General features: G+C 58.7%; 2 protein-coding genes across 2 annotated transcripts; both read right to left on the reverse strand.

Annotated features, from left to right (window-relative positions):
• Positions 1–29: 29 nt before the first annotated feature.
• PEAK3 (PEAK family member 3) lies at positions 30–3,084 on the reverse strand. The gene is made up of 3 exons (XM_009955639.2): positions 3,018–3,084; positions 2,103–2,752; positions 30–1,620 (listed from the first exon to the last, which is right to left on the reverse strand). The coding sequence occupies exons 1-3, from the start codon at positions 3,082–3,084 to the stop codon at positions 619–621; spliced, it is 1,719 nt and encodes a 572-aa protein (XP_009953941.2). The 3' UTR covers positions 30–618.
• A 6,787-nt stretch (positions 3,085–9,871) lies between these two features.
• LINGO3 (leucine rich repeat and Ig domain containing 3) lies at positions 9,872–11,689 on the reverse strand. Its single transcript, XM_009948778.2, has one exon. The coding sequence runs from the start codon at positions 11,687–11,689 to the stop codon at positions 9,872–9,874; it is 1,818 nt and encodes a 605-aa protein (XP_009947080.2).
• Positions 11,690–22,607: the final 10,918 nt, after the last annotated feature.

The following is a 22,607-nucleotide window of genomic DNA, read 5'->3' on the forward strand; positions in this document are numbered from 1 at the left end:
AGCACATAAAGGACCAGTATTTAAGAGGCTCGGCTCTGGGTTTTATTGAAGCTGTGTGGCTGCTGTATTTCCCCCTTTAAAATGTCACTTATATTTGTGACTATGTCACAAATGGTTTCTAAAAAGAGCAGGCTGTACGAGGTATATTGTATTTCTCCTTCGCTAACGGTCCATTAAGGCGAGCTGTGATGTGTGGCTTTGCGTTGTTGTTTAAAACAGCGAAAGCCTCGTGGCCGCTGGCGGGGTCTGAGGGGGTTTTGTGCAAAGTCTAACCCAAATAAACTTTGCTCGGGATAATCAGCCGCTAAATTGATACTGGATCCTTGTGGCTTCCGTCCAGCCGTCTTTCCTGAGATATTTGATAAACTGGACTCATAGTATCGAACAAAAATCGGTCGAGGGTGTAAAACCACACCCTGCCTCATTGGAGCCATGGGTGGGAGTTTGGTCCCAGCTTCACCGTTCGTGTGCTGGGGGGAAAACAGGTTCAGGTTTGCAAACAGAGTTTCCCCAGCCAGGACCAGCTTGGGTTCCTTGTGAGCTGGTGGATTTGGCCAGGTCCTCACGGGCTCTTGGCTTTGAGGAGACCTTTTGCGTGGGCTGAACTTGAGCTTGCCTTTAGGAAGTGTAGAGAGCCTGGGTGACTTGGTAGAGCGTGTGTTCGGTGACCTCCTTGAAGTACTGGCAGCACAGCCACTCCTCAAGGCCGGGGCTCCCCACCGCCCCAGCCGAATTCTCCGCAAACTTCAGGAGCAGCAGAGCCCTCTTCACCTCCACCCAGTTCCGGAGCAGGGTGAGGGTCTTCTTGCTCCTAGCGAAGAGCTCCTGGCGAGGCCCCCAGAGCAGGACCTGCAGAATGCTCCTTGCCTGCTCAATGGAGACCCTCTTGCAGGGATCTCTGTGGAGAAGCAGCATGGCCAGACGCTTGAGTCCCGTGGAATAGATGGACAGGGAGGGGATTTCAGGAAGCCTATTGCTTCTGAACCCTAAGGCATTCTCCAGAGAGATGTCCACGTGCAAGAGCTGGTAGATCAGGATGCCTACATTCAGCTCGTCTGCCATCAGGGAGGGCGGTGCAGCAAGCCCCTTGGTCCAGTCCTGCTCTTGGCTGGTAGAACAAGGTCTTTGCTTGTCTTTGGCCTTGAAGAAGCTGCTGATGAGCAGCCTTGGAAGGGCCAGCCCCAGGGATGCCTCCTTGCCTTGCTGGCTCTGCGGAGGACATGGACACTGCACCAGCAGGAGGTTCTCAGGGCGGAGGTCCCCCTGCCCCACGTTCTGCACCCGGAGATGCTCCAGCCCCATGCACACCTGCAGGAGGAGGAGGCAAGCCAGGCGTTCGTAGTGCCCAGGGCTGGTCCTGTGCAAACCATGGGATTTCTTCACAAAGTCCGCCAGGGTCTGGTAGGGAACCTCGGGAGAAATGAGGACCTGCAGGGCACGGGGGGTGGCAGGATAGGCTGGCTTCTCTCCAGAAGGGGACTGACTCTGCTCCTCAGGGCTTCCCGGGAGCACCAGCTCCTGAAGGAGGTGGTTGGTGAAGCGGCCGATCAGGCGCTGGATGCTGCAGTGCACCCCAAGAGAGCTCTGCACCCCCAGGCTGGTACAGCATGGCTTGGGGACCTGCAAGGAGAGACAGGGCATGGTGCTGGGCTCCCCCTGCACCTTCCAAACCCACTGGCACTCACCAGAATGGCTTTGAGCAAGAAATGGGAAAGGAAGGGGAGAGTGTCACCCCCAGGTGAGCTGCAAAGCTGCTTTGATGGGTCTCATCCTGCGCTGCCTGAGGAGCCAGCTCTGCTTGAGCCTCTACTTTGCATCCGCTGGCCTCTTGCTAGGGCATCTCCCCCAGCAGTGCTGTTCTTGACGTGTCCTTTTGACCCATGGGAGCTGTCGTCCTCGCCTCCCCGGCGTGCGCCCGCAGGACCCTCTCGTTTAGCAAATGCAGAAGTAGGTGCAAAAAGGGGAAGCGCCTGCGTGACGGGGGTCAGTGGAAAAGACAACGCTCCCGGTTCACGCTTGCCTGAAGCACTGCAGCCCCCCATGCGGCAGGAGCCAACTCCCTCTGCACCACCCAGGGCATTTTCCCCGAATTCCCTGCTTACCTTGGCTGCAAACACCAGGTGGGTTTGCTCAAAAGCGAAGCCCACCCGAAAATACCAGGCGTCCCCGCTTTCGCAGCACGGTTCCCGGTCCAGGATGCTGAGCGCTGCCCAGCCCTTCCCGGCCAGCTCTGCCTCCAGCAACTGCTGCCGCTCCTCCGGCCCCATGAGCTGCTCCTGGATGCGAGCCGAGAGCCGGGCCAGGGTGGCCGCCTGGCACCCCAACACCACCCCCCACACCCCGGCTGAGCTCTCCAGGAGCTGCCCCAGCCCCCCGTCTGCTGTCCTGAACGTCAGCTCCGCTGGGCTGGGTGGTGGGGCTTTGTGCGGGCTGCTCCGGGCCACCGGTTCCCCCAGGCTTTGGGACTTGGTCAGAGGCTTCTTGGATCCCCAGGAGGGTCTGTCCTGTGGCGGGATGGAGCTGGGAGCCCCCTTCTCATGCTGCAGATGGGGCAGTGGGATGCTGTAGAGGATGCTGCTGGCCTGTGGTGTGGGGTTGCCCCGACAATGCTGCTCCGGGAGGGATTCCGCTCGCTGGAGCTGCTTTTTTGGCAATGGGGGAGGCAGGGGGTCCCGGTTGGGCTGAGAGGGGGATCTCCCAGCTGCTTCCCCTCGGTTAGCCTTACGGGGGACGAGGTGGGCTCGCAGCTCTCCTGGGGAGGGAGGAACAGACGTGACAGGGCTGAGACTTTGCTGCTGCGGGGGTGGGTGGGGTGGAGAAAGTAGGAGATGGAGCAGGACAGGAGTAGAAGCACGTTGTTACCCGCTGCGTATTTCCAGCCCCAAAGCGATGCCCAGTGCCAGCTGGAGGGGTGACGGGTGGGTACCACGGGATGGGGACAGCAGTGGGGTTTGTCCCCACCGTCCGAGCTGGCACCTCGGCGGGCAGGAGGGCAGTGGGGTCGGGGTGTCACTCACCCACGTTGCTGTAGATGAGAGCTGAGCTGGGGGGTCGAGGCGGGTGGCCCCCTGGGGTGTCTGGCATGGGGGCAGGCGGTCCGGGAGCACCCAGGTCCAGGCTGGCGCAGCGGGCGTGCATGCTGCCCCGCGCCTGCCCGACGGCCCTGCACGGAGACGGGAGTCAGCGCTTGTCCCTCCCGGGGGGGTTCTGGCTCCTTTCGGTGCCGGCTCAGGGGAAGAATAAGGAGAAAGGGGAAGCTGTGGCCTGGGGAGCCCTGGCTGTGTAGTTTTGGGGCAAAACCCAAGGAGTTTGGTGGCCCAGTGACTCCAGTTCCTGCACTGGGAGAGTCCTGGGGGATCTTCCTGCTCCTGAGGGGTGCGGGCTGCCTTGGGGGGCTTCATATGGGCTGGTTCACACCTGCATGGGTGCAGAGGGGGGGTGTGTGTACAGAAGGGGTCATGTCTGCCCTGTGGTCCCTGCTGGGTGGCCACGAGGAGGACACGATGGTGTGGCGCAAAAGCAGGAAAAGCCTGCGACGCCCCCGACCCAGGTCTGGGGGTGCAGGACAGGGGGGTCTGTGCGTAGGGAGGGAAAAGCAGCGAGCCCATAAGGAGGAGAGCAGCAGGCAGAAGCCATCCAGAGCCCCAGCTGGGGTTTCGCTTCCCCATCCCGGCCAGGCTCAGGACAAACCTGCAGCTCTGACCCCGCTGCCACGAGCGGTACCGAAACCACAGTGGCTTTCTTTAAAAACTCCGGTTTCTGCTGGGGACATCACTCACTGTGCAACTTCAGGCTTTGCCCCTCTTGGGCCCCGCTCAGCCCCTGGTGACCCCTGGGGAACCCCGGATTATTGCCCTGCCTCTTGCTGCGGTGCGAAGCATCGGGCTGAAGCAGCCTTGCCGGGGGTGCTGCTGGAAGCTCCTTTTTGGGGACCATCTGCAGAGCAGTTTGTTACCTCTGTGTTTTCCCTGGCAGCAGTGGGGGCTTGGGGGGATCCAACTCCATCTCCCTGCTCCACGTCGCCTCCTGCTTCCCGTCCCAGGCTGCCCCGGCGCTGGCCGTGGCTTCACCGGTAATCGCCTTGCACAACTCGCTGCAACCCCGCTCGCAGGAGGATGTTCTTTCAAAACCCACTTCTTGCAAGTCTAAAGGAAGCCGGAGGCTTGGCCTCGCTCCCCGGCAGCCCCCGGCGCTGCTCTGGGGCCACCCGCTGCTCACAGAGGCTCCTGCTGCGGCTGCAGTAATTGCATCGCCTTCGGTGCAACCTGTTGCAGCGGGTTTCCTTCCCCCCTGCGCTGCTCCTGGAGGCTTCACACGCCTCCTCCCAGGCTGCTTTCTGGATGAGGGGGATTTTCATGGTGAACCCCCCCCCAAATTACATCATTCATTCCCTGCTCTCTGGATTGTGTTAATCTAGCTGGATTGTCAAGGTGGAATTTTTTTTGTTTTCTTCAATGTTTTTCTGCTGGGTTTGCCTGCAGCCGTTGCACAAAAAGGCCCCAGTTGTTAGAAAGCACTATTTTTTTTCCTCCCAGAGCTTTACAAGTGCTGAGAGAGCATGAAGTGACACGACTCAGCTGATGAAAAAAAAAAATCCCCCCCATCGGTGTCTGTCCCCTCTAGGATAAAGTTGCTCTTTTAACACTCTAAATCCCCAAATACTTTACTATCTCCTCCCTTTGATTCAGTCTTTGGACTAAATTAGCAAATACCTAATGGCTCTCATTAGCAATTGGCCTAGGTGGGCTGGTGAGCCCCGCTCTGAGAGATGCAGGAAGCCAGCTCCAGGGATTTCTCCTGGCAGTGCTGAAGCTGGGGGATGTGCCGGCTTTGGAGGATGTGGATTTGTGTGAAGAAAGTGGAAACATCCACCGTATTTTCACCATTTGAGCCAGACCACGCAGCCCCGACGGTGGCGCGGGCACCCATGGGACCGGGCACCTCTCAAGAGCTTTGAGGGGGCCCCGTTTGGGGCTTGGTGGGTGCCTGTGAGCCTGAAGCCACCCCCTGCGAGGAGACCACCCTCCTCCAGGGTTTCCTCACCGTGTATTTTGCAATCCGTATTTCCTGGCCAACGCCCAGCAAGCCAAGAGCTTTGTGCCCGTTGGCCCGCGGCGCTCGCCGAGGGCCCTGCTTGCGATGCCGAGGCCGGTGTGCGAGAGCTGATAAGAACACGTGTTGGGGCTGAGTCATGTTTGGAGCCGGCACTGGCTCGGGGAGGATGTGCAAGACTTTGGGAGACGACAACCCGCATTGGTACCCGCACGGTCCTGCCCACGCTGCTGCCGGAGCTGCCCACCCCAGCGCCCCAGCCCCGGCCGGTTCTGCAGCCCAGCCCTGCCCAGCTGCGAGGTTTGGCTTGGTGTTGTGCCCTCAACACACCACCTAAGGCTATAATGCTGTAAAAATCAGGAATATAAATGGAGCATTTAAGATTCAGCAGAATCCTGGTCTTATACTGACAGGGTTCAGCAATGGGGTCAGCGTATGTACATCCCTCGCCCCAGTAGGTCATTTATGTTAGTGACAGCACTACAAACTGTTTTATGCAACAGTCAGTTAGAAGCATCAATATTTTTTTCCCTAATGAGTAATGTTACCTTCAAGATAAACGAGATATTCCATCAGGAATAAAATTATAGAATTAACGCAATGAATGTGACCCTACCAGAGAGAGAGGTGGCAGCAGCAGGGCAGGGAGGAGTTGCCTTTTGCAGAAATATTAGCCCCAAATTTCACCAAGCCCTTAAAAAGGACCGTGGTCTGATATCACCGAGCCTGGCAGGACTAGTGAGCAAACGCTAATTTGTTTCTCCAAGCCATGGGGCACCCTGGGATCCATCGGTGGGTTCCTCTGCCTGTCCCAGGCTGGCAAAGCAGCTGCAGGACACCAGTGGCCATCGCAGTCTCTGGTCCAGGGGGGTGCCGAGCCCTTTCTCCCCCCACCTGAGCTGTGCAGGGGTGGGATTCGGGGAACTGATGCAGGGAAGTTTTACTTAGCCAGTCTTTTTATTTTGTAAGGAAATTGGTTTCTCTTCCCAGTGGGAGATATGATCTTTAAATGCACCTGTGGGAAAATTGCATTTTTCTAATTGTCTTTATTTTTTGGTGTTTTTTTCCCTGACATTACTCTCAATACATCACTTCTGCGGGGATGTTTCGTGCCTAGCTCAGGGCAGGTCAGGGTGATACCTGTGGCACTGCCAGACCAGTGTGGGCACAGTGGCCATCGAAACCACGTCAGCCCTGGCAACTCTTATCCCCCCCCAAAACTGCCGAAGGAGCGGGTGGGCTCAGCCCTGGCTCCCACGGGTGTCCCCAAGGCCACGGTGCACCCAGACCCTTCGGCACAGACACAAACTGTAACCCCAACTCTTAACCTCCCGCGTACTCTTGTGCCATGCAGTATTTTTTTCATGCAGGAAATGTGAGAAAACCCCCAATTTCCTCTTTTACTCCCACAACAGATCCTGCCCCAGCTGCGGGGGCTGCAGGAGGCCCAGGGCGGTGGCAGTACCCCCATTATTTTGCAACCAGGGACACCCTTCTTCGTGCCAATGAGCCTCCTCGGGTGCCCGGGGAGCCGCGGGGTGTGGAATTTGGGGGTGCAGAGGCTGGGAACAGACCCAGGGCCCTTTTCTCCAGCAGATGGAGGCATTGCTTTGCTTCCACTGCCCCGCAGGCTCCCAGTCCCCAGCCCAGTCTCATGGTGGGACTGGGGGCTGGCATGGGGGCAGGCCAGGCACTGAGCCTGGGAGGAGGGAAGGAGGGGGGGGGTTCGGGGAGGTGTAGCAGCCCCTTTTGCTGGGGACACAAGGACAGATGATGGGCAAGGGCAAGGGGACGCTGGGCTGGCTGAACACCTTGTGTGGATGGCGATGGCGGCTCAGGTGTCCCCTGGGGCTGGCAGGCTGGGAAAGGGGACTAAGAGGGTCGCTTCAGTCTTTCTTAGAGGAGGGTCGTGTCCCCCCCCTCCCCCCATCCAGTGCTTCTGGCTCCTTCCCCTTGGCCCTACGGCGGTCCCTTCCCCTCCGTGCCTCAGTTTCCCCAGTTAGAGAGCTGCGGTGCAGACTCTCAGTGTCTGGTTTTCCAGTCTCATTGGAGGGGTCTTGCTCTGTGTGTGTGTGGGGGTGTGTGTGTGTGTGTGTGCGCACGCATATGGGTGTATATGAAGACTTTTAACACACACACACACACACACACACACACACCCCCACACACACACCCCCCAATTTCCCTGCAAGCAGGAGGTGAGGCGCTGCAGGGTCCTTTGCTTTGCACCCTTCAGTTTAAGGGCATCCTTGTAAACACTATTAATAATTAATAAGAGATTAATAGCAGTGGCACTTTGCTAACACATGCGCATTAATCATTTATTAGTTATTAATATGGACTTCAGTACCCTCTGAAAGTTGGTTTAGCATTGTTTATTAAGGGTTTTGGGGGGGACTGATGGTAGTGATCACCAGTTGATGGGCTGCAAATCCCAGCAGAACTTGGGGGGGGGAGGGGGTTAACATCTGCCTGAACCCCGGGACTCCCTAGGGCTTGCACCCGGCTGGAGCAGGTCCGCAGAGCACAAAGGCACAAATCCTGCACGTGGTGCAGGCGGCTCCGAGAGCCCTTTCTGGGCCCTGCCCAGCTCCATGCTCATGCTCAGCCCTCCCGGGGCTTCATCTTCTGATTTTGGCTTTTCTTATTTGAGGCACGTGGAGAAGAAAAGGGGAGAAGAAACCAAACGAGCCACAAAAGTCCCTTTTTTTTTTTTTTTTTTCTTCCCCCCCCCCCCCCGCAAATACATTTCACATGCTCGTTACATATAAAACTGTGCCAGGTCTGCACTGCCCAAACCTGCCTTTGCTCTCGGCTGCAAGGGTCTGTGCCTGACCCCCTCCCCACCCCCCCACCCCCCCTCAGGTAAAAAAACCCCAGACACCGAACAAGGGTGCGTGGGTGAGGCCGGTGGGACCCCTGGTACGACACGGCATGCACGGCTCGGGGGTTGAGGGGGCACCGGGCATGCGAAGGGGTCGTGGGTAACGGCTGGACCCACGGCAGGGGATGGATGGGGAGAGCTGGGCAGCATCCCCACCCCCACCCTGAGGCTGGGGCCGGATCCTGGCAGAGACTGGGCAGGTGGGAGCAGCCCAGGGAGCACCTTGGAGAGGAGGGCTGGGTGCTGAGCCCACCAGCTCCTTTGCCTCTCCCCCTCCCCGGGGCTCAGCCGGGGGGGGGGGGGGGGCACCCACCACCCATGGGTGCGAGAGCAGGACGGGGGTGCAGGGGATGACCCCAGGAGTGTCTGTCCCTTGTGGCCCACGCAGCAAAGCTGGTGGCGGGGTCACAGCCCTGACCCCTCGGGAGCTCCTACCTCCGTTGCAGCCCCGAAGGCCAGGGGATGGGCAGCTGCCTTCTCCAGCTCCCAGAGTGATCGTGCCCAGCCTGACCACTGCCGGCTGGAGAAGGGACACCCGGGTGGGGGGACGTGCCCCCAGGAATGGGGACAGTGGTGGGACCTGCAGCAACCCCCGGGGATGCACACGGAGGAGGAGGAGGAAGCAATGGGCTCACTGGCCCATCTAGGTCCCACCCAGGCTCTTCCAGCTGTGCCAGCTCTGCTCCTTCTCCCACCCAAAAAACCTACGGCCCCCCAGCCGAAGCCAGCGCTGCCGCGGGCAGGGACGGGAGGGGAAGCTGGGAACTGCCCCCGCGGCAGCAGGGGACACCGACTCGCGGTCCTCGGCGCTGGAGGGTGCAGGATCCAGGCAGATGCGATGGAGGTGCCAGTTGGGACCTTCTCCTGGTCTTTGCTTTTGCCATTGGTTCCCAAGCTGCTTGTTCCAAGCCTTTCTCTCCTCGTCTTTCCCGGGCTGTACGGCCTCCTCATGCAGGATGAGCCAGCTCCCGCTCTCCTGCAGACTTTGACTTTGCAAGCCAAAGAAAATGAACCCCAAAATGCCTTTTGCACCCATACGAATCCTGACCTCCCCCCACCCCTTCACCCTCGCCACTCCGGTGGTGGCTTGGGCGGATGCAAAGATGGGGCCTTGCACCACCCTGGTGCTGCTCCTCCTGGTTTTAATGACCTTGGCCTCATTTTGCCTTTTTTTCCCCCTTTTTTCCCTTGCTGACACCTCCTCAGAGCCCGGCCTTGGGTGGGTTATTATTGCTTGTGCAGGACTGTCCCTGGGCACCTGCGTTGGCAGATGCCATGTCTTAAATCCACCGATGGGAAGCTCTCAAGGCATAGCCATGCCCCAGGGGGCCCAGCTTTGCCAAGGGGCTGGGGGATACCCCCAGCTCGTCACAGCCTCCCCTGGCACCCCAGTCCCACCTCACCCCGGAAGACTTTTCTCTTGGAAATTCTTTAAAAAAAAAATTAAAATCATTGGACCAAAAAAATAACCGACAACAAGAAAAGAGAAGAACCATAAACAACCACCAGGAAAATTTTCTGGAGAGTCTCTTAAAAAAAAGAGGGAAAGGGGGGGGGGGAAAAAAAGGAAGCAGTTTTTTTTCCCAGGCCCAAATGCTGCTGATCTCTTGGCTAGAGAAATGCATAGTTGGTAGCAAAAATGTCGGCTACATTGTGAGCCCCTGGAGCTGGGATGGCCCCTGAGCCATTGTGCCCCGAGGGCTAACCACGGGGCCAGGGCAACCGGGGCCATGGCTCCCTGACCCTGAGGTCCATGCGGTTCTGACCCTGCTGGCTCATGGCACCTCGAGCACGTCTCCGGCCACGTCCTAGCACAGCGAGGTCCCACCGCCAGCCCTGGGCCACCACCAGTGCTCCCACACCCCTCCCGTCCCCGTCCCACCGTGGCCGTGCTTGGGAGCAGGCAGCAGACAATGGTTCTCCTCTGGGAGAGGCTCAGATCATCTTCATGTTGAACTTCCTGGCTCCTCCTTGGCCGGTGGTGGTGGTGGGACCATCCACCTTGCGGAAGGAGTACTCCACTGAGAAGTTGTTCTTGTGCTGCCCCCGACCCCGGCTCCAGACGAAGAGAAGGAGGAAGCAGAAGAGCACCACACCCAGGAAGGTGATGCAGCCCATGGCCGTAGAGACCAGGATGGTCTTGAGGTCCAACGTAAACTTCAAGAAGACCTGTGTGTCGTTGTGGGAGGTGTCGTTGAACTCGCTGAGGTACAAAGTCCGGTTGGCGTAGTGGGAGCCGTCAGCCGGGCGCCCCTTGACCGTCAGGGTGGCAAAGTAGGTGTCGTTGCCCCCTGCGTTGCTGGCGATGCAGATGTAGGTGCCGCTGTCCTGCACCTGGGCAAAGCGGATCTCCAGGGTGCCCCCGGGCAGCACGATCGCCCGCCCCGTGCTGCGGGTGGTGATCATACGGTGCTGGGGGGACACCCAGGCGATGGAGGGGTCCGGCTCCCCATCTGCCCGGCAAAGGAAGGACACGGACTGCCCTTCCCGGGCCGTCACGTGCTGCAGCTTCCGATCCCTTATCTTGGGCTTCTGGCAGGTGAAGTACTCGAAGAGCACGGAGTCTGGGAAGTCACGCAGGGCGTTGCCCTGGATTTCGGGCGGCGAGGAGCACATGGGCTGCTGCCCGTCGAAGTTGAGCGTCTTCCTTCGCTGCAGGATCCAGAGGAGGCGGCAGTCACAGGCCAGGGGGTTCCTGTCCACCCGCAGCGTCTCCAGCGTGTTGACAGAGTGGAAGGTGCTCTCTTCCAGCGTGGAGAGAAAGTTGCTGGAGAGGTTGAGCAGCCGGATTTGTCTCAGGCCAGAGAAAGCCTGCGGCTCCACGGACACCAAGAGAGCACCCACGATGTGGAGCTCCTGGAGCCGGATGAGGTCTTTAAAGGAACCCTTCAGCACAGTGCTAATGGGGTTGTAGGACAGGTTCAGGTACCGGAGGTACACCAGGTTCCTCAAGGCAGCAGCGGGCACGGTTGTGATGTTGGTGTAGGTGATGGAGAGCGAGGTGAGGTTCAGGCCCTGGAAGCTGGTGGGGGAGACGTCTTCCAGCAGCGGCCAGTTGTCAATCTCCAGCTGCAGGAGGTTGTAGAGCTTCTTGAAGTTTTGGTCCTCCAGTGCAGAGATGCTGAGGTGCCGGAGCCGCAGCACCTCCAGGTTCTGGAGGTAGGAGAGCGACTCGGCCGAGATGGAGGTCAGGTTGCACTTCTCAATGGTCAGCTGCTCCAGGCCAAGCAGCCCGGAGAAGGCCCGTTGGGAGATGTACACCAAGTCGTTATCACCCACCTCCAGGCTCTTCAGGTTTCGCAGGTCCTGGAACATGTAGTCCAGCAGGATGACGAGTTTGTTCTCGCTGATGTCCAGGAGGGTGAGGTTGGTCAGCTTGGTGAAGACCCCTGGGGGGATGAGCTTGAGCTGGTTCCCCCGCAGCCGCAAGGTCTGCAGGTTGAACAGGTTGCTGAAGGCGCCTGGCTCCACATTGGAGATGATGTTCTCGCTGAAATCCAGCTCCTCCAGCAGCGGGTACGGAGAGAGGTCCCCCGGGTTCAGGCAGCGGATGCGGTTCTTGTTGAGCTCCAGGATCTTGGTCTCAGTGGGGATGCCCTCGGGGATGGAGGTGAGACGCTTGCGGTGACACACCACCGACTTGATCTGCGGGGCGCACTCGCAGCGGGCAGGACAGGCTGCCACCCACAAAGGGCTCAGGAGGACCAGGTGGAGGACCAGGACCGGGAGCCAACATGTCATTGTGTAGAGCATGGTCTTATGGGCTCACTACCATTCTCCCATGCGCCTGGAAGGGAGAGAGATGCGGAGTCAGCGGTGGGCCCGGGCGAGGATGACAAAGTCCTACCCAGACCCAGATCACTCGTCTGTGGGCTGAGACTGGAAGACACTCCCCAAACCATGACCCATGGTGCTGATAAGGTCCCAGTTCCCCCTAGGAAACCCTCCGGACCCCTTTCTCAGCATGTAATGTGCCACCCGGTGATCGTGCCTTCTGCAAACCCAGGGTGAACAAGCATCACTGCCCACACACACTGCTAGCAGAGCAGGGAAACTGAGGCAGGGAGAGATTTGCATGAGGAGACATGGCTGCAGACCCGCATCTCAGCCTCTGCCCCTCCACCAGCCCACACCCGCTCCGTGCCGCTGATGATAGGGGACCGCAAGCGTGAGCATCGCGGGGTAACGGGGGACAAAGACTTCCCCCCCTCCCCGGGTGGCCTAAGAGCAAAGAGGTGTCGCCAGAGGCCCTGCAAACTCATGACAGGGGTGGGACGCCACATCCCCTCTGCTCCCCATGCAGCTGCTGTGAGGTCTCGTCCGGCGGCACAAATCCTTCCCAGGCCTCGAGCTCGGTGAGGTCCCGCAGGACGGGGGACGCTTGGTGCCGCACGTAGGGACAGTCCCTCCTGTCCCTGTCTCCAGCGTCGTCCTCTCGGAGCGGAGATTAAGGCGTCTGCTGGCACAATCTTTGCAGATGAGGGATTAACACCGACCTTGCGCGGCGCGGCGCCCCGGCTGCCCTCCTTTCCAGGGATTAGCACTTCGCCCCTGCTTTCCCTTTTCTCTGCTTCCCCTTCCCCGTTCCCTGTCCCCTTCTGTGCCCCAAATCTGCCAGGCTGCCACCGCGCCTGGAAACGCACCTCCCAGCACCGCTGCAAACGCCTCCACTGCTTTTCCTTAATGAAGCACTGTCATTAACCTAATTAAGTGGCAGAGCTGCTTCGTCAGGGCGCTGTGGGGTGTTTCTGGGCTTGGAGAGGGAACCCAAGCAATTTGGGGGGTACTGAGAGCAGAGCTCCACCCACCGCTATGGAGGTGTAGTGAGTGGGGCAGGTCTCAGCCCTGAGCTGGGGGTAAAAGGCCCAAAGAGAAAATAACCCAAACGAGCTGACTGATGTGACCCAAAGCGGTTCAACATCTCCTGGGGCTGGGTCCTCACCTGCTGTCCCCAAAGGGGTAAGAGCCTGGGCAGAGCATCACCCCCAGTGCTGCAGCAGGGTGCCCCCCCCAAGCAATGTGGGTGCCCCAACCTGGCACGCCTGCCTCCATGGAGAGATGCTCACCACGTCCTGGCCGCCCCCTCCTTCTCCTCTTCCACCTCTGACTCCTTCACCTCCTCGCTGCCAGGATTTATCTGCTTTGTGCCTTCTCAGGTGTCTCCCAGTTGCTGCACCCCATGGGCAGGAGGCAAGAGCACCCCTCTCCCCACCTGCTCTTTCCTGACAGCATTTATCCACGCTCCGGCTGCCTCTCATGGTGAAACCTGCCTGTCCATGGGATGACTCCGTTTGCATTCTCGGACCCCTGCCTTCGCCGTTTTCCACCTTTTCAACAGCCCAGCATGGCCATACCGATGGCTTGAGGGGGCAGAGGGGCACTGACCCCCTCCAGCGTGGTGGGGGGGGGGCATGTCTCATCACCTCCACAGCGCTGGGACAAACTGGCAAGAGCACTGGGACAAACTGGTGTGCGGTAGCCAAGTGGCAGCCAGGCTGGCTCCAGCCCTTTTGCCTTCAGGGAAGCCCAAGCTGTGGCTCCAGCCAGCGCTGAACCTTGCTTCAGGGTGGTGTTTTTTTGCCAAAGCCCCTCAGGCATGCTCCCTTCTGACCCTCTGGGCATGTTGGGGACCCCAAACATGGCCATCGGAGCTGGCAGAAAAGCGGGGAGAGGGGACAGGAGGAGGCAACGTCTGTGGCTGCTCAAGTCCATCGCGGCGTTGCTGCACGTTCGAGCCCATCCCAGTGCCGCCCCATGTCCTCATTGCCCAAAAGCTTCTGGAAAGGCCAGACTTAAGGCAGCCGGTGCTTAGGGGGTGATGGAGGGAGAAAGGAGGAGCTACTGCTCGTCACCAGGAGAGATAACGGGAGCTGCTGGGGCAGCCTTGCAGCGGGGAGAGGACGAGCCACCACGTCCCCTTGCATCCCCCATCTTGTCCTTTTGCTAAGTGGCACCGTGGAGGAGAGAGGACCCAGGGATGGCGCGGCAGGACACATGGGTGCTGAGCCATCCCCTGCCTCCTACCAAGCTGCTGCCCTTCACCCAAACCTGCCGGCCCCTCTCCTCCTGAAACCCCCCCCTTCTCCTGCAATACTGGCCTCCCCCGGCTGCGCCCCATGCCCCGAGCCCGTCCCGGCTGGCTCGGTCCCTCGCACAGCGTTCGCACCCCAGCCCCAGGGAGGCTCAGTGGGACAGACCAGAAGGAGCCTGAAGGTTTTGCTGCACTCCCGTTCCCCATCACCCCCTTCCCCGTCCTTCTCTGCACTCCCAGAGCGCTTGGCTCCCAACAGCCCTGCCGCAGGGTCAGCACCGCTGGGATGAGCCATGGGCACCCCGGACCTCCCCTGGAGAGGTGACACTGATGGAGCGGGGACAGCAGGAGCTGGTCCATCCCAGTGCCTCTACCCAGCATCTCCCGCACCGCATGGCTGCCGTGCTGACAAAGGGCACCAAAGGCTGGTGTCACTCTCCCTCCTGTCCCCAAGGGGCTGGCGGCACGTGGCAAAGGCCTCGGGGGGGCCAGGGGTGCTCCCCACCCTCTCTGTGCCCATGTCACAGGAAAGGATGCAATCTCCATGGATAATTTCCTACCCTGATCCTATTATCCAAGCTGAGCAATTCTCTGCTAATAAACCCATTGCTCGGTGCAATTTAAGAGCCGCAGGAGATTATCTTTCACAGACTTTTTTTTTTTTTTTTTTTACTTTTTTGGCGTGTGTCTTAATTTTGCCACATTCCCCTTTTTCTTCCAACGAATCAAACCGAGAGGGAAGCGTTACCACTTTTCACACAACCGCAGGGAGGGGATGAACAGCCGGGCGGGACACAGCAGCCGCTTGCTTTGCCGGGGGGCAGCGGGCTAGGACTAGAGACCCCATTGCTGCCCCTGCCACACATCCCAGCCCCTTCCTCCCCCCCCCTCGCCACACAGCCCCTCGCTCCAGCACTGCTCAGGCCTCATCCATTGCACCCAACCCCGCCATGTCCAGCAACCAGGGGTCCCCAAACGCCACCTGGGCACGGGAGTGGGGGATGTGACTGGAGCTGCTTGGCAGCCTCTGCCTTCGAGAAGGCTGCTCACAGCTGTGCCAAGAGCCATTTGGCTGGTGGCCTCAGGAACCCGGGGTGGCTCTGGTGTGAGGGGGGACGGCTTCGCTTGTTCCCCCTGGTTCAGAAGGCTCCGCTCCTGCTCTGCCACGGGGCTGGGTGGGAAGGATGCGCCCAGGCGCGACCTGCAAACCCGCAGGAAAAACACCCTCCCCATTTATTGTGACACATTTTTTTTGTATTTAGTGTCTCTATGCTGAAGAAATACGCTCAGGCACTGCTGCCAGGCTAATGGTCTCCCACGCTTGGCCGGATCCTGTGCCCACCATTGCCTCCCCTCCAGGGGCTGGGGGGAGATCTGGCTCCCTTCCCATCCCCTGCTCATGGCAGCTGAGCCGAGGCAGCCGGTGAGCGCTCCGGCTCTCCGCCGTGTTCATTATGAATGAGCCCGGGGTAACCGTACTCCACTTTTGGTTACTACTTTGGCCACCTGATCCTCTAAGCAAAGCTACGAACCCACCGGCGTTGTTTTACCCAGCAGCCGGGGAGCGGGAGCCGCAGCCCTGAGCTCTCCTTCCCACTCCACAGCCAGAGCAGAGCATCGGCCACCCCTGCTGCCCCACAGCCCCCACCCATGGGTGCCCAAGTGGAGCCAGACACAGCCCTGACACCCTCAGCAAAACCCGTGTGTCAGGGGGAGGATTTATGGGTGCCAGCTGAGCCCCCTCCCAGCAAACCCAGGCAATAAGAGCAAGGAGCTGAGGTGGCCGAGGCCAGCTCTGCCCCTGCAGGTCTCTCCAGGACATCCTGCAGAGGCTGCCCCAGCTGCAGAGACCCCAGGTCCCTTGCAGTGACAATGGAGGCCCCACAGTCCCCATCTGGCCTGGGCAAAGCCAAGCACAGAGCCGAGCAGTGTCACTTATTAATAGCTCATCACGCCGATAGCGTGGCATTCTCTGGGGCTCTCCTGGTCCCTGGGGAGCGAGGCCAATTAAGACTCTACTTGAAGGCCTAGATAAAGGCTCTTCTTCCCATTTCATTTATTTTTAAAAATAACACGCCTGCTGCATGCAGGGTTGGGGAACAGAGCCAGAAAAGCCCGAGGCTGTGGGGCTGCAGCACGGCGGAGGGGAAGCAGAGCAGACCACCTTTGGCCACTTTTGAGCCTCCAGGAGCAGCCCCCTCCTTCCCTCCCTCCCCACCAGGACATGTGGCCACCAAATCCGTTTTGTACCAGCCCCCCGTAGGACGGTACTTCCTGGCAGGCAGAGGTCAGAGCACGGAGCAACCTGTGCTCTCTGCCCACCCAGCTCTCGGATGCTCAGTCACTGTCTGATCCGGCTTGCAGGTGGGGTTTTTGTTCCCTTGCACCACCACTTCTTAGAGAAAAGGAGGTGGCAAGGTCTCTTCCACTCCCTTCAAATGCTCCTGGTTTGGCGGCACGGATTCAGCACAGTCATCAGCACCTCCGAGAGCAATTGCTCCTCAGCTGCCATTTCTCCCTTTTTCTGAATAAAGTCCTGAAAATAAGCCAAGGCTGACATTTCTAGGTTCCCTGGTTTTGACATCGCGCAAGTACAAATACTTCAGTCAAAGCAACGTCTTGTTTTATTCTTCCATTGACTTGCAGGATGCAAAATGCTCCTGCTGAGACCTTCTCTCTTCAAGAACCCCACCGCTGCTGCTTGAGGCCAAGCCCGTGTTACCCCTCCTTTGTGGGCTCTGCCTGGGAAGGCCAGGAGCCCCCAGGGGAGGTTACGTGCTCGGGATAGTGCTCCACCTTTGCAGGGGACCCCAGGGGAGGGCGGAGACCCCCAGGTAGGGAAGGAGCAAACGGGGCAGGAAGTGATGCTGGGAACTCATGCATTTTGGAAAGGCTCATCCTTAAAACACCAACGGGGGGGATAATATCAGCGCCCCAACGCACAGGTGACAGGGAGGTGCCCGCGACTCCTGCCAGTACGTCCCAAACTTGGCACGACACAGGAGAGGGCTCCTACAAACACCACCAGCAGCCAAGCGCTGCTGGAAACACCCCGAGCGATGCCCGTTCGGTGCTGCCCGCCTGAGCGAAGCGTCCCAGCTGCCTGCCCACGGCCGCCCTCGCTCCCTGGCTGCTCTCCCCAGCCCCTGCCAGGCTCCGTGCCAGCAGCTCCTCAGAGAAGGCAGCACCAACCGCGGCTCTACCGCGCAGGCGGCGGCACCCCCCTGCTCACCGGGGGCCATGCCAGCATCCTCGCAGACACCATTGCCCCGCTCAGCCCCTGCGCTGGGGCTCGGGCTGGATTTGGGAGGTGGATGGAGTGGCTGAGCATCCCCTGCCAAAGCGGAGCTGGATTTCCCTTGGCTCATTTGCAGCTTGCTAGGATTGCCCAGGGGAGAGTGCTGGGCTTGCCGTCAGCACGAGCTCCGTGTGCTCCAGGGTACCAACTAGACAAGATCTCGATTGCCAGGAATGGGAGGGAGCATGGCTGCACCAAGCAGGCTCGATGGCTCCTCTGGGACTCAAACCACCCGTTGCTGCTGGCGTGGGCTTGGAGCAGAGGACGGGCGCCCTGAACGCAGACGCCAACAACTCCCACGGGCGGGTGCCCAAGCTCCACCCCTGGGCTGGGAGCCTTGGGCCAGGTCTCACGGGAAGCCCAGAGCCAGAGCTGCCACAGGACAGAGCTCTTCAAGACCAGAAAAGGAGCCCAGCTCCCCTGTCCTGTGCCAAAGCCCGTCAGATGTCAGCTCCTTTCTCTTCACCAGAAAACCCCGAGCCCTCAATTACACCTTGCAACACGTAGCAAAACTAAAGCACCCTCCACATAGTTTTTGGGCTGTAAAGGGAGAAAATCAGTGTCCCTGGGAAGTCTGCTTCATGCTCGGCTCTTGCTGGTGATGCTGCTGCCATTGACTTGCGGCATCCATGGGCTGATGCAGGCCCCGGGGGCACTTTTAGGCATCTTTCAGAGCTGACAGAGCAAACTTCCATGCCCAAACGTGAAGTCAGGGATTTGAACCATGTTTTTCCAGGCACCGCTGTGGGTGGCTTTGCTCACAGCAGAGTTACCAGGGACATTTTCTGGGGGCACTGAAATGAGGACTGAAGGTACAACTCAGCATCTCCAGGGTTTCTTGTGCCACCACCCAAAAATAAACCTGTGGCTCCTTCAGCTTTATCCATTCCCTTGAGTCTGCAAAACCAATGGGTCTGTGGCCACCCTGAGCTTGGAAAAGCCCTAGAAAAGACCAGGAAGCATTGGGAGGATGGAAGTGACAGGCAGGAGCTGAAGGGGCGCCCCTAGGCTCCAGCAGTGACACCACCAAGTTTTTCCCTCTGCTTAGAGCAGCAGAAACAACCCAGTTTATGCTGAGGAATGGAAGAGATTAAATCAAAGCTGAGGCATAAACAAAGAGGCAGAAAACTTTGAGGGTCAGAGGAGGCCAGTGATGTGCTCATGCCTTGCTACGATGAGGCTCTAGTGATCAGGCAATTAGCAAACCAATCATGAGAATAATCCAGCTGAAACAAGGAGAGGAGGAGAGAGCCGAGAGTAAGAAGGAAGAAAATCAATCATCGGATCTAATGGAGAATTATCTAGCAGAGAGTTATTCCTAATCCCATCAGTGCCTGGCTGGAAAATAAATTCTCCTGGCTCTGCCGCTCTCAGCACACCCAGATCACGTTTTTCTGGGTCAGTTCATTTCCCAGCAAAGCCAGGTTGGGGCAGGCAGGAGGGCAGTGCTGGAGGAGCCAAGGGGGGAATCGAGAGCTGGGTGGGCGGCAGGGCAGCCCCGGCATCAGGAGGGCACCCAGCAGGCTCCGTACCGTGGGTCGCCCCACACCGCGGTGGCTCGTGCCTGCAGGACCTGGCGAATGCCCCAAGCCCGGGGCTCCCCAGGGCACCAGGCAGGTGAGTGACTGCACCCAACAGCCATGGCAGAGCCCAGCAGCAGGGCTGGGACCCGTCATGGCCCTGCTCCTGATAGTCACCCTTGTGTCCCTCTTGAGGCTGCTCAAACAGAAGCAGATTTTCCTCACGACTCGCAGAAATGGGGAGAGAAAGTGTGAAAGGAGCGATGTCTGTGCAAGGAGCCAGGCTCCTGCCGGGTCGCTGCAGAAAATGTCCCGAAGCATGACTTAAAGGGACTGCTTGAAAGAGAGGAGAACCTTATACAGAAGGGAGTTATTTTGGTGACTGGCAGCTGCTGCATCTCATGCGTCTCCCTGTGCTCAACAGCCCCAGGTCTTGGGGACAGCTGAGACGATGCTGGAGCAGCAAGACTGCGTGAGCTTTCAGCGGAGGCAGGATTTACCCTTTCTAGCCAGCAAAAGCCATGACTGACGTCTTGACGGAGCCGTCTTCCCACCCCATGATCCCATCCTGAGTCCTAGCCGAGTCCTCAACAGCCGTGACCACAGGACTCTCTACTTTCCTCCCACGTGGAAACTCCCAGCCCTCGCAAATGCTGCAAAAACCCAGAAATGAGGATTCCCTAATGAGCTAAGACGCCAAGGAGATAACTCAAAAGAAGCCACTGCTTATTTTTAGAGACAACCTTATGATTCTTGAGCACGTGTCCCAGGCAATACTGTGCAGGCAGCCACAGATTGGCCGCAATCTGCTTTTCTTCTTGATAGACATCACGTCTGAATCTCTATCTCCACAAGATGCTCCCAGGAGAGAAGACATTTAGATACGACCAAAACGTACAACATTTCTAAAAGGTCACTGCGTCTACTAGGGAATGAAGTGCAGAAGCCACTTATCAGCAACAGGGGCTTTGAGGAGGTGTTTAATATTCCACGAGCATTTTTATTTCTCTACCAAGGTGAATAACTCCTCTAAAATGAGGGAAAGGGGAGCAGGACAAGCGGGTGCTATACTCTTATTTCAACCCAAGCACTTGGACCGAACCACCAGTCAGATCTGAATCTCAGCTGCTACTGGGAAATGTTGGCTGACCCGGATCTCAACAACTTCAGTACCTGCCGGACCACACGGGAACTGGGGCTGAGCTTGACTCCCTGTCTTCAACTGCGCCCAAAAATGCCTTGTTGCCAGTGAGCTGTTCCACTAGCGCCCGTCACAGACCTTTGAGTTGAACTTGGCTTTAGGCAGTGGCAGCGGTCCCTGGACAGGCATTGGGGGTTAATTCTTTGAGGATTTCCAGCAAGTTTCTGCTGCGCAGCGAGAACTTCTAATTTGCAGAAGCCCATTAACGTCATGGGCAGGATGATGAGGTTCTGGGAGGCAAATGCAAGCTGACAGCCCACATCCCGGGACTTCTCCCCAGTGACCGCCACCTCCCTGTCACCTGGACCAGCTGCTGGCCACAACTCCCATACTGTCCTTGTCCCTCAGCACCCACCCAGCTGGGAGAGGACCCAGCAATGAGGGTCTAGAATGCAGCCCGGGTCTAAGAGCCTCCTCCTCCTGTAAACCCACCTTCCTCCTCTCCCACCAAAGGGCAGGATACAGCCCAGGGGCTCTGGGCTTTGCAAAGCTCCCCATCTCAACCAAAGCCCCCCATCTCAACCAAAGCCCCCCATCTCAACCAAAGCCCCCCATCTCAACCAACCCAGGGCCCAAGGTTTGCCCATACTCAGGTTTCTTCCTGGCCCAGTGCTGGGAGCGGGGATGGGGAACATAAGTCCTGGGCAAACATCCTCCTGGCATCTCTCAGTTTTAAAGCACATGCCACGATGTTGCTGAGAGATTTATGAAACACAAGCCCATAACAGCCCCGGCCAGCACAGACGTGACAGTCAGGCACACACGTATCCTGGCTGCGAGCAGAGCATCTTGGAAAACAGGGCTATGCTCCTGGCAAGAGCTCCTGCCCCCACGGAGACACAAATAAAGATCATTAAATGAGAGAGGGGAATTTGCTCTTTCTCCTGCAGCTGCTTCCCCCTCCTGCCTCCCAGGGCGTGTGGCCGCTTTACGAGCTCATCACTTAGCTTCTGCGCCAGGGCTGCCAAAACAGAGCCTGGGAGCAACACCCCAGGAGCAAAACCTCGGAGGAGGAGAGCACCAAAGCCAGCGTGCCGTGCTTGGCTGGAGCCACGTGGAAAGGGGACAGAGGGAACTCGCTGGAGTCTGGCCAAGCAGGATGACCCCAGGAAGAGCACAGGCTGTGCTGGGGCCAGTGGTGGGGACACCCCACGCTGTCCCCCCACGCTGGGAGCACCCGTGTCCTGCGGACACATCACCCAAAGGGGCTCGCAAGCAGCAGGAGGAATATGCCACCTCGTCACACGAAGGGACCCTGCACCTTCGCTCCTCTAACCCAGGCAGCTCCGTAATAAATGAACTACAGGAGCAAGATGATTAATAATCATGACAGAAAAGCATACGCTGTAATTAGCCACCTTTCAGAAAGCTGATTGATGACACTGCTCGGGGGTGTGCGGAGCGCTTGGGCTGGCACACGAGCAGCCACCCCCCCCCCCGGCCCCAGCCCCAGTCCAGCCAGCAAAGCCCTCCCCACGCCACTGGCCAGGGACTTTGCAGCAGCCCGAGCACCAGCTGCTTCCCCGCAGGCTTTGCCCCAGCAAACGACCTCATTTGTCCACCTGGTCCGGCGTGCCAGCCCTCGTTAGATTAGGTCGTTTCATTAAGCTCAGCACCTCGGTGATGCTGGTCTGAGCCCCTTGGCGGGGCTGGCACATAAATCACGCCATGATCGATGCCTCTAGCTGCCAGCGCTGGACCTTTGATGGCAAAGTCTACTCTTAATCGCTTACCTGAACTGTGGTGGCACCCACGGCGGTGCCAGGTGCTGCACAAAATGAAGTCAAAGCAGTCCCGGCCGCCTCTCCGAGGCTCACGGATAAATGACAGCCATTTCCAGGCTTGCCCCTGAGGAAGGAGCCTGTTCCTGAGGGCTCAGCCCCACGGAGTGCCTCCACGCACAGCAGGGCAGTGCAGGGGTGCCTGGCATGCCGGTGAGCCCAGCTTCCCTCCAGAGAGGGAGCCCGGAGCCCTGGGGCTGGCTGCTGCCAGTGCACGGGCACCGCACCTCGGGAGGGCGACACATCATTCGGGAGGCTTTAATTCAACCGGATGGTTGGACTCGTGGGCAGGATGAACAGACTGACAGGTCAGACTGACAGACAGATGTCTGCTCCGAGAACAGGGCGGGAGAAGCAGCCATGGGTGGAAAACAACCCGGTCCCAGCAGGACTGCTCGGCTCTGTGCAGGAAAACAAGCTCATAGCTCTGCGAGCAAACCTCTGCGGCTGCAGGGGGGTGAGAGGTGCAGATATGGAGCCCCCAGTCTGCTGGAAACCTTGCTTGGAGCAGGAATCCCAGGCAAGGGGAGCACAGAGTGACAGCCTTCCCTCCACCTTTCAGCTCTGCTCAGCATCAATCCTGGGCTGAATGCATTTTTTAAGACCTGTCTGCAGCTGCTGCATTGGCAATTTTATTGCCATCCCAATTATGATCATGGGAGCTGCGAGCAAAGAAAGCAAAATGCCATTACACGCTGAAATAACGCTTGATATTGCAATCTATACCTCGTCCTGCCACGCAGCAGTGAGACCAAACCCCCTGCTGTAATAAGCCCCCGAGAGGGGAGGGGGATAGGGGACTCATCCCAGCCCTGCCTGAGCCCTATGGAGAGCAGATCC

Source organism: Leptosomus discolor, chromosome 24, assembly GCF_034619465.1.
Source record: "Leptosomus discolor isolate bLepDis1 chromosome 24, bLepDis1.hap2, whole genome shotgun sequence".
NCBI classification, from domain to species: domain Eukaryota; kingdom Metazoa; phylum Chordata; class Aves; order Leptosomiformes; family Leptosomidae; genus Leptosomus; species Leptosomus discolor.